General features: G+C 45.9%; 1 protein-coding gene across 1 annotated transcript in view; it reads right to left on the bottom strand.

Moving 5' to 3' along the window:
• PLCH1 (phospholipase C eta 1) overlaps nt 1–11,279 on the bottom strand; it is a 261,944-nt gene that overhangs the window by 40,883 nt on the left and 209,782 nt on the right. The window contains exon 12 of the mRNA XM_045297657.1: nt 1,317–1,478. Within this exon, the coding sequence (XP_045153592.1) occupies nt 1,317–1,478 (162 nt within the window). The remainder of the gene's footprint in view (nt 1–1,316; nt 1,479–11,279) is intronic.

Raw genomic sequence — 11,279 nt, forward strand, 5'->3', positions numbered from 1 at the left:
AGGCTGTCAGGAATAGAGCCAGTGGCCACATGGATCAACTATGCTCTGAATAGCCTATGATTATAAAATCACTAAACCCAATATCCTTCTTCCTTGCCCATTTATAATATTTTCCATTTCCATATTAAAGATCTCATCAAGCACATAAACAATTATACTCAATAAATATTTATGACATCTCAAGTACTATACCTAGCACCAAAATAAGAAGAGTGATCAAGACTGATAAGGTTTCTTATTTTCATGGAATCTAGAGTCTAGTTGAGAAGATAAACATTGAACAAGTAATTGCCCATATGCTTTTAAAAATCTTCAGAAGACAGACTAATTAAAAAACGACTTTAGACAATATAAGGAGAATAGTTCATCTAATCCAGGGGGCCTGGAAGATTCATTTAGGACACAGCAGTGAAGTTAAAATTTAAAAGGCTGAGTTAAAAAGAAACCCATTTGCTGTCTGATTCTAACCCCTGGTGATGCCACGTGTGCAGAGTAGACCTGTGCTCCACAGGGATTTCAGTGACTGCAACCTTTCAAAGATCCCAGGCCTTTCTTCCAAGGAGCTTCTGGTGGATTCCAGCTGCCAGCACTTGATCCCTGTGTGAACCAGTAACCCCTAAAAGGCTGAGTGAGGGTTAGCCAACGATGCAGGAATGAAATGTCCCAGGCAGAGGGAAGAGAATAGCAGGCAGACTGTACCATACAGAGACAATGAGAGTGAGGTAGGAGGTCGTGTGATAGGAAAAAATGGGGAGATCTGAGGTGGGAGAGGTAGGTAAGAATGGAATTATTCGGGTCTTTGAAATTCCAGTGAAAGAGTATGGAATTTATCCCAAGTACAATAAGAAGCCACTGAAGAATTTTAAACAATGGAGTCACATGATCAAAATTACACTTAAAAATAAGTCATGCAGATGCACGAGACACATAGTTAAGGGTTGACACGGCTAGGACACTGGCATGCAGGTGACCAGACATGGAGAGCAAGGGGGGCGAGCTATGCCATGGTCCGGAGGCTTCCCCCTCGCACGAGCATGCCTGGCTTGGCAAGGCAAGTTCAGGGGCACTGAGCATTGTTAGAGGATCCAGGGAAGCTGTATTTGAGCTGTTTCCACTCCCTCACTCCATCCCAGTTTAAATGTCTCAGACAGATTGTTTTGCAAGATTTTCCTTTCTCAACTGATATGAGGACAGATACGGAAGAAGCCACATAAGCACTTCACAAGTGGAAATTTATTAAAAACAATCCATAAAGTATTTCTCGCTCTCCCTCTTTTTGGTCCTATCCAAGGCAATCACAGGTGGGAATTTCGTACCTGCTTCAGGTGTACATTTAAGCCTTCGTGAGTGGCCTTCAACAGCGCCCTCACTGTGAAACTATCAGGCTCTTCTTTGTCTCGAATTTGAGATTCTCTTAACAGTGACTCCAGTTTTTTCCTTATGAATGACTCCACCTGATGCTCAGTAGTCCCGTTGTTCTGCAAAGAATTAGGCAACGCAAATCTATTAGAATGGGCCCGTAGTTCAAGCCAACATGCCTTGATTATTTATTATCTCTCAATTACCTGCAAAAAGTTAAGCTCCTTGTTAAGCTCCTTTTGAGCCCCATTGCCAAACCTCTAATATTCAAGGCTACCATTTGTTAAGACCTTGCTCTTTGCCATGCATTCTTCCCAGGACACGATCCAACCCTCAAGAACCTTATACAGTCATGTGACTGTCCCCTTTCAAAGGTGCAGAAACTGAGGCAGAAAAGGGAAGTGGCTGGAGGTTACAAAGCAAGCAAGCAACAATGTTGGGATTCAAACTCAAGACTCCAAAGCTCTTCCCACTATGCAACGTCATGCTTGCAACACAGAGAAAGACAAGACAGTTTTGAGAAACTGTTTTCTCTAACTACATCAGTAAATTCTAACAAGAATATGTCCTTAAAAAGGGAAACAAACTTTCTTCACTGAGGGGAAAAGAAGGCTGTGGGAAATCATCTCTGGGGTTGAAGCTGATTCTCAGCGAATATTTCTTTTCTGTCTTGGACCCACTGGCTAAGCAGAAAGAACTCTGTCCGGCCAGCCATGCTTTGTCAGCGCAATTACTTTCAGACAGCAACTCATTGCAAGGGTCTGGGCAACCCCGCGATGTCTGTGACTAGATGACGACTCATGGACTCCTTATTCGATGATCTGGAGACAGGGCCTCTTGACCAGGTGGTTCTGCCTGCAACAGTGGGCCCAACTTTGGCTCCCTGCTCTCTGCTTCCGGCTCCTCCCAGCTCTCTCTGGGCCACACATATTTCTGTGAAATCTTCAGTTGCTTCCGAAACACAGCCCACCCTCAGGTGAAGAAGGAGTGATACTCCCCAGGCATTATGGCGACATTCATCATCAAGAGTTCATTCCAACCGCACAGTTGTCACTAAGAGAGCCTTGCATTTGAATGCTAAAGAAGCGCTGGGGCTTTTCCAGTAATGTATTCATTTTCACAAAATCCTGTCTGAGCAAAGCAACACAGACACCCTAAGGGAAATGAAACACACCCACACAAAACCACCCAACTGGGTTATTGAATCACCCTGTAGTAATACAGAATGCCTTCATGTACCCTTTAACATATCCAGTTTAATGAGGTGCTTTACTGCCCTGAAAGGCCGCTGGCCCAGGCAGCACTACAGAGAAGGCTGACACGAGCAGCACTGGCCACTGGCGTCAGGGGCTAGCAGAGGCGTGGGCTGAACTATCCCACTCTGCTCTGCACGGGCATCCCAGGACAGCCACCCACCAGGTCCACAGGGATCTGAAAAGGGACACTGCCTTCCTTTCAGGGCGACCACGAAGGCCTCAAAGCAAAGAGTCTGGCTAGACCAGAGGATGCACACTGGTACAGACAGGAACTGGAAACACCGGGAATCCAGGGCGGATGAGCCCTTCAGGACCAGTGGTGTGAGTGGCGATACTGGGAGTGTAGAGGGAGAGTAGGCTGGAAAGGGTGAACCGATTACAAGGATCTATATGCTCTATCAACCCCGGGGGCAGATTCAATCCTAGAGCAGGAAGTTCCTGGAGAGAGAGAATGGCAGAAAAGTACTTTGGGGGCAGCGTCTGGAGGCACTTGAAAGCCAGAGTGGTGGAGCAGCTGAAAGTCTCTATGGCGGGAAGTGCCCCAGTCATACTTTGGGGTCCTTGCCCTGACAGTGGGTACAGCAAGAGCAAGGTGTCTGCAGACGGTGCCCCAGCCCCCTGGCGCCCCTCAGAAACACTGTGTCTGCTTACTGTGATGGTTGGCGGGGGTAGGGGGACAGGATTTAAGAAACAAAAAATGATAAGACATATTAATAACACACAACCCCCACTCCTGCAGATCCCTCAGTTTGTGGAGATGACAGATACGTCCATGGATAATTACACAAGCATAGGGGAATTGAGTGGCAGATGTGAGGGGTAGCATGGGCACCTCATCCAACCTTAGGAATTTGGGAGAAACTTCTGGGAACAAGTGACACCTGGGCCAAGTCTTAAAAGATAAGCATATTAAGCTTCCTAGGGCTGTCATATCAAATTACTATAAGCTGGGCTTCTTAAGACACCAGGACTTTATTCTCTGGTAGCCAGAAGACTGAAATCTAAGTATGGGCCGGGTCATAGCCCTCTGAAGGTTGTAAGGCAGTGGTTCTCAACCTTCCTAATGCCACAACCCTTTCATACAGTTCCTCATGTGTGGTGACCCCGTATGTAGACTATCTGCATAGCAGACCCGCCTGGAGACAATAGAGGAGCGGTGTCTCGGTTCCTAAGACCATCGGAAACATGGTCTTAAGCGACCCCTGTGAAAGGGTCCTTCGACCCCGCAAAGGGGTCATGACCCACAGGTCGAGAACCGCTGCTGTAAGAGGAAACTGCTCCCTGGCCTCCTCCCATTTCTTGTGGTTCTAAGCATTCCCAGGCTATGACAGCATGACACTAATCTCTCAGGCCTCTGTCTTCATATGGACTGTTCATGTATGTCCCCCTCCTCTGTCAGTGTCCCCCTCTTACAAAACCCCACACCAAACCAATCCCACTGCCCCCCAGCTGATTCTGACTCGTAGCGCCCCTAGAGAGGGTATCCTCACGGAGGCACTGTGCGGAGCAGGTTTAGGGGATCTCATTCTAACCCCATCACCGTGGGGATGGGGTAGAAATGGTCCCTCCCACATATGTTACCAATAAGGAAAACGGGGATGACATGGGAGGGGGGTGTATGCTTTGTTCAACCAAGACAACATTGTATAAATTTTCTAGAGTTAGGATAATTACTGCAGTCCCTCATTTATGAGACTGGTTTCATTGAGAAATTCTTGATTTTGTGAGAAATCTTCCCAATTCCTTATTAGATCAAAGCCTGATCACATGATATGGAAGTTAGGGCCCACCTACTTAGTGCAGGATGCTTTCACCCAGAGACCTTTGACTTAATTATTTCGGCAAAGACCCTTCTCCTAAAGTCCCATTCTGAGGTACTAGGGGTTAGGAGTTGTGTGTGCTCTTAGGGGGCCACACTGCCACCCACTATAATATGTAAGCTAGCGCAGCAGAAAATGGGGTGACAGCCCTTCAACATTAGAAAAAGCAAGGCTAGAACCCACTACTGCTAAGAACTACAGACTCCGTGAACAGAGAGAAGAGAGCCACAGGGAACTATGACGAAAAAGTGCCAAGAATATATGCTGGGCATAAAGCTCAGGAAGCGCTGGCACATAACAGTGCTTCATTTGAGCTGCCCGCCTCCTTCAAAGGAAGCACCAGGGTGAACCCGGTCTTACTCATAATGGCACAGAGGCAGAAAGGTCGGCAACTTGCCCCAAAACACTTGTCCATAAAAATGGCTGAGGTGAGACTTAAACCGAAGGCGTAAGAGTCTACATCCTATCTCCCGAGACAAGGTGGCAGTCGTCTTTCTTATATCCTGACAGGAAGAAGAAAAATCCCAGAGGCAAACTAGTCAGCAGCGTCACATTTTATACCTCCACGATTCCGATCGTGACACCGGGTCCTCAGAATCCCTCTGTGGACAACAGTCAGGGAGGTTTCAGGTAAGGTCAGAAGCCAATCCAAGAAAAGAACTTCGGGTCTCGACCTCCCGGGGCATGTGAGCCCCAGAGCCACACCTGGCAGGGGGTGCGTTTGTGAGGAATGAAAGATAAAGCGGGTAGGAGCCCCTAGTGTGCCCAGTGTCACACGATGCCCCCTGTCAGCACTGCTTCCCTGGCTGGCTCAGGGCCTCACAAAGAGTCAGAGACAGTGGGGAGATGACCTGTAGCCATTGTGCCAAGACACACTCACCAGCCACAAAGCAGGACTAAAAATATAAAGCCAGGGCCGCCTAGTGCTGGCTGAATAATGAAGGCTTCCTCCAGAGGCTATAATTATTCACTTCACATCCTCTAAGCCCTGGGAGCTGCTGAAAGAATGATATTTCTGCTGGCTGGCCTTTTTCTTCTCTGTGCCTTACAGAGCAGGGAAATTAGCAGCTGTGGAGAAGAGATGCAATCTTGACTGTGGTTTCGTAAATATAATCTCCTGTGGTCTGGAATCCGATAGCACAAGTGCAAGGACACGTGACCTCTTGTCCTGTGAGCCAGTGTGAGTCTGCACAGCTGAACGACATAGGCATCCTGCTCCATTGTTCCTGGGGCCAGGAGGAGGTGGAGGGTCCTCTGGCTGGGGAGGGCCAGGTAGCTATTTAAAATGGTCAGTAGTAACTCTCAACAAAGGCTGAGGTTTTTTCCCTCTGTGAGGTAAATTTGATCAGGAATCTCTGCACCACAAATAACTAAAAAGTCAACACCCATTTTTTCTTTGTCTCCAGCATGAAACTAAAGGGTCCCTGGAAGAAGAGAGGGTTGCCCAGAACCACAACGGACACTCCCGCCTGGGAAGGGGAAGGAAAGAGAGGGAGGCTGCTGCCACTGAGGAGGGGCCCTTTCAAACAGTGGTACCCAACGCCACGGAGCATCAAAATCCCATGGTCCCAACCACATCTCAGACCAATGACATCACACTCTCCGGGCTGGGTCCCCGGCATCCAACTTTTGAAAACCCCTAGTCATTCTCGTGGACAGCCAACACAGAGGACTCTGCTTTAAAGACACCGGTATAAAAAGAATCATCCACAGCCTCGGGTATGGTGTCGTATACTTTTGACTTTTTATGTTCTAAAGGGACACATTTCTTTAGAAAACAAGGAATATCTCTCTCGTGAGGACTAAGTAAGACCATGCCCTGTGAAGACTTCAGAACAGCACCTGGCTCATGATTTGTGTTCGACAAGCATTCATGCTCATCCATCCCAAGTGTCTTCTTTTTTAACCTCTGGGCTAGAGTGTGGAGACAGGAAGTACCATATACTAGCTTTCATGTGTGGATAGCTTAGGGAACCCTGGGTAGCACTGTTGGACTGCCAGCCTGAGGGTTCAAACCCACCAGCCGTTCCACAGGAGAAAGATGAGGCTGTCTGCTCCTGTAAAGTGAGTGACAAAGGCTTAGAAACTCCCTAGAGGATTGCTGTGAATTGGAATTAACTCAAGATGGTAGTAGGTTTTGTTCAGTGAGTTATAGCTTTCCAAGCTCATTACCCAAAAGAAGAATGGTCTCTTCTCCTAGCCGTCAGTCTGTGGGCAGACACTCCTGCCCTTTCCTCTCTGTTCAAAGACCAACTACCCTCCATGAATGGTCATTGGGCGGCTGCTGCAATCCCTGTCTGTTAAACACAAATCATGTGCCAGACAGTGCTCTGAAGTTTTATGCAACATAGGCTTATTTAGGAGCTCTAGAGGTACAGTGTGTTACTGTTAGGTAGCTAGTTAAAGGGCAGGGGGTTGTCTCCCCCATGCCTGCAAAGGCCCCCACAGAGGAAAGTGGAAAGAAACCAGGCAACCATGAGACACCTACGAAGACCCCAAACTGAGCATGTTCATACTCAATTCCCTGAGCCAGGTGGAAGGTATACCTGGGTGGTCCAAACTAGGCCCAGGCTCATGACATCACCCAGGTGTGCTTACCTAGACAATGGGGTCAACCAATACCATCAACCATGCCTCCCCAGCCAGAGGTTTGAAATATCCTGGCTGAGGGAAGGCTGCTCTCTCTTACCCTGCTTCTGGTCAATGGCAGGACGGAGAGTGGGGGCACACATGCGCCACCCAGGCATGCCCCCTCAGGGCACACTCCAGGCCCACATGGACCTGCTCTAGACCTGTGCAGGGCCCACAGCTCTCTGACCTCTGCGCCCTCTTGCCCCTTGCTCCCTCAACCCCTTCGCCCCTGGAATCCACCCCCCCACAACCCAGTTCAGCACTTGTGGGTGCTCTTTTCTACGAGGTTGCTTGTGCCCAGTTGTGAACCCTTTTGAGACTGTAAGACCTGAAACTTCTCCTGTCCTTCATAAAAACCCAGTCGGATTACAAAATGGGCTTCAGCATGAATTCTCTCAGCGTGTGAAGCCAAGCACCGAGGTACCACCCACTCGAGAGCCCTAACATTACAGATTGGGCTGCAGCAGACCAATGACTGCCGCCTTCCTTGTGGACCACAGCTCAATGGAAAGACGACAAAGATCCTCACCACTGGACCAACAGGTAATATCACGATCGATGGAGAAATGAGTGAAGTTGTTAGGATCTCATCTTGCTTAGATGCACAACCAATGTTCTGGGATCCGCAGCCAAGAAATCAAAGGATCCATTGGGTAAATCTGCGTACAACACCTCTGTAGAATGATGAAGAGCAAGAATGTCACTTCGAGGAGGTATTTTCAACAGCCTCACATGCATGTGAAAGTTGGATGTTGAATAAGGAAGACCGCAGAAGAATCGGTGCATTATGGTGCAGGTGAAGAATATTGGAAGGACCACGGACTGCCATAAGAACAGATGCACCTGCGCTGGAAGAAGAACAGCAGAGCGCTCCTCAGAAGCACGGATGGACAGAGTTCTTCTCACTTGTGTTAGACCAGTTCCTGAGAAAGAACACCATGCTTGGTAAAGTAGAAAGTTGCCAAAAAGAAGGAAGACCCTCGACTACGGAGAGTTACACAATGGCTGCAACAAAGGGATCAAGTCTAGCGATCGCGATGAAGCCACAGGACAAGGCAGTGGTTTGTTCTCTTGTGCGAAGGGTCGCCATAATTGGAACTGACTCAATCCTACCAAACACAACTTTTAAGTACATTTCTATGAAGAGTGTGCACTTCAGAATTGAGCTGAAAGTTATAACTCAGGAGTACTTGTTAATCTACAAGCCCTGACATGGAAATAAATTTAAGTACAGAACCAAACTCTATTGAATTGTCACCACCTCTAGTTTTCTAAAGCTGCCCACTGATATGTGTAATGTTTTGATAGTGTGATGTAACAAAAGTGCCCTGGAGAGAAAAAAAAAAAAAAAAGTTGGGCTGCTAACTGCAAAGGCAACAGTTTGAAACCACCAGCTGCTCCATAGGAGAAAAATGAGGCTTTTTACTCCCAGAGCTACAGTCTCAGAAATCCACAGAGGCAGTTCTACCCTGTCCTATAGGATAGATGTGGATTGAATTGGAATGGCAGTGAGAGGGTGTTTTTTTGTGGGTTTGCTTAGTCTTTGTGCTAACTTTACTTCTTTTTTTTTTTCTGTTCCTTTAACACACAAAGAATCGAATGCATACAAACATACTTGAGGCTGTGAATGATGTGTATTACCAACTAGGAACCATTGCTATCTTTACAATATAGAAGCTTATTGATCAAGTTGGCTCCCAATTGGAATCTGATAAAATCTAGAATTCGTATTCTGAGTTTCACAATGCTTTCCAAATAGCAGCAAGCAATGTTTTGAATGAAACAGCAGCAAAGATCTTCAGAAGATCAGGAGCTAGACATTCGAACTTCAAGCTTCTCAAGGTTGTAAATCTGCTGCTTCTCTCGGTCAGCTGATGAAGACACTTTTAGAGTCAACCGAGGCACCCCCTGAGCACAGCCCATAAAAGTGCAGTCAGCCTCTGAGATATAATTACTATACCATTTAGAAGACAAGGATAAAGAAACTGGGACACAGAGAGATCAGTGTGGTCCCCAGGGTCAGACAGTTAGGAACTGGCAGAGACAGGCTTTGAATCTATCTAGCCTTGCTCCAGAGACAATATGTTTAGTGATTGTAGGAAACAGCCTTTGAACTGTCCCTGCTATGGGCATGCCAGCCAACCCTCGACTCTTGCCTCTGCTTCTTCAGTCCTGACTTAGCAGAATGCGAGTTCAAGTCAGCTTGCTTTTCATTATTTGCTTCCTGTGTGAGTCTCTAGCAAGGTAAACTCCTCCAAGTGATGTCAATTTGGGGATTCATTCATACATAACTAGTAATCATCACTGTGATGAAGAATGATCTATATATTTTTCCTCATCTGCATTAATCACATCAACTGGAAAGATAATGGCAGTTTCAGGTGGCTTGTTCCACATGATCATACTTATATGATGTAGAGTGAATAGATTTTTTTCATAAAAATCAACATTTCCTCAATGAAACCAGTTTAATAAGTGGTAGACTATAGTGGCTATCTTAGCTCTACATAATTCATACAGCTGTGGTCTTAGACAGCAGTTCAAAAACACCAACTGCTATATCACCCATCTTACCCCTATTTTCCTGTTCTATAAAATATTAGAAATGATCATTTCTACCCCACCCCCATGGTTGTGGGGTTACAATGATATGCATCACATGCACAGCCCTGGCACTTAGTAAGGGTTTAGTCAATGTGAGGTATTTAGAAGCTGGTTTCAGCTGTGCTATTAATCCGCCCACTGCCACTGAGTTCACTCTAACAGCTACCCAACATAGGGTTTCCCAGGCTGTAAATCTTCAGGGAAACATATAACCTCATCTTTCTCCCAAGGAGCTACTATAAGGTTTGAACCACCAACCTTGCAGTTAGCAGTCCAACATGAAAAGTAATATTATTTTGGAGTTAAGAAGCATACATTTAAATTTTTTAAAAGAGGAACAGTTCTTCATATACTTTAAGAAAAAGGATAGGCATTGCCTGAAGTGAGGTGAGTCTGGGAATGTACACCTGAACACAGATGTTTTTACATGACAGCAAAAGTGCATGCTTTCAATCCCCTACTGTGCCAGTGATGGATGAGATTCTAAAAGAGAGAGAGCGATGCCATCATCTTGGTGAAGAATAGCATAAAGAACATCTCTGAAGATCGTAAATATACCTGAGCTCCACATCCAAAGCACGCAGATGAGGGTAAGAATTTTCATCTTACACTATAGAGAGGAGGAGCCCTGGCAGGGTAGAGGGCTATTCACTGAGCTACTAACTGCAATGTCAGCAGTTCAAACCCACCAGCCACTCCCTAGGAGAATAATAAAGCTGATAACGGCTGTAAAGATTTAAAGTCTCCCAAACTACCCTGTCCTAGAGGATCACTGTGAGTCAGAATCGACTCTGGCAGGGAGTTGGGTTGTTCAGTGCCAGGCAGACCATAGCACCCCCACGCTGTGGGAGATTAGAGCTGGTCTCACAATCTGGAGCCAAGGTCTTGAAGAAAAAGGGGGGAGGGAAGGATTCTTTGCTTATGAAAGGAAGCAGTTTGTTTTAAAATCTACTACACAGAAGAGATAAAGTTTAACATCAAAAGAGGCAGGAGATTCACGTGGTGATTGATCTGTGACAGCTTTAGCGTCACAATGGGAAGGAGCCCTGAGCCATCAATATAAGTTGTGGCGAGGAACCTGTGGGGCAAGAGGAACAGACAAGCTCTCTGCAGACAGAGGGAGAGTGGGAGGGAAAACATAACCCAATCCAAATAGATCCTTCAATTCCAAATTCTAAAACCCAGGAAAAAAGTTGTCAGTGAAGGGAAACAAAATGTCAATGAATGAAAAAGAAACCCACTCTTTTATTTTAGAATAGATATATTTAGATGCCTAACTATGTGAAAAAGCTTAATCCCAGAAAAAGATCATGAGTCTCAGAAACCATAACAAGAAGAAATGAAATGAAAATAAGCATCTATGACAAAGAGCCAAGGAGATGGGTCACTAACAACTCAACAACAAAGAACCAGTTCTAAAGTTTGTAAATAAAGAATGTAGTCAATGACATCTTTTTAAATTTTTTCACCAACTTTTTATTTTAATTTTATTTTAATCGTTTTATTAGGGGCTCATCACGGTTTTTATCACAATCCATACATACATCAATTGTGTAAAGCACATTTGTACATTCATTGCCCTCGTCATTCTCAAAATATTTGCTCTCCA

Source organism: Echinops telfairi, unplaced genomic scaffold, assembly GCF_000313985.2.
Source record: "Echinops telfairi isolate 266 unplaced genomic scaffold, ASM31398v2 ScPeMD7_7420;HRSCAF=8458, whole genome shotgun sequence".
In the NCBI taxonomy this organism is placed as follows: domain Eukaryota; kingdom Metazoa; phylum Chordata; class Mammalia; order Afrosoricida; family Tenrecidae; genus Echinops; species Echinops telfairi.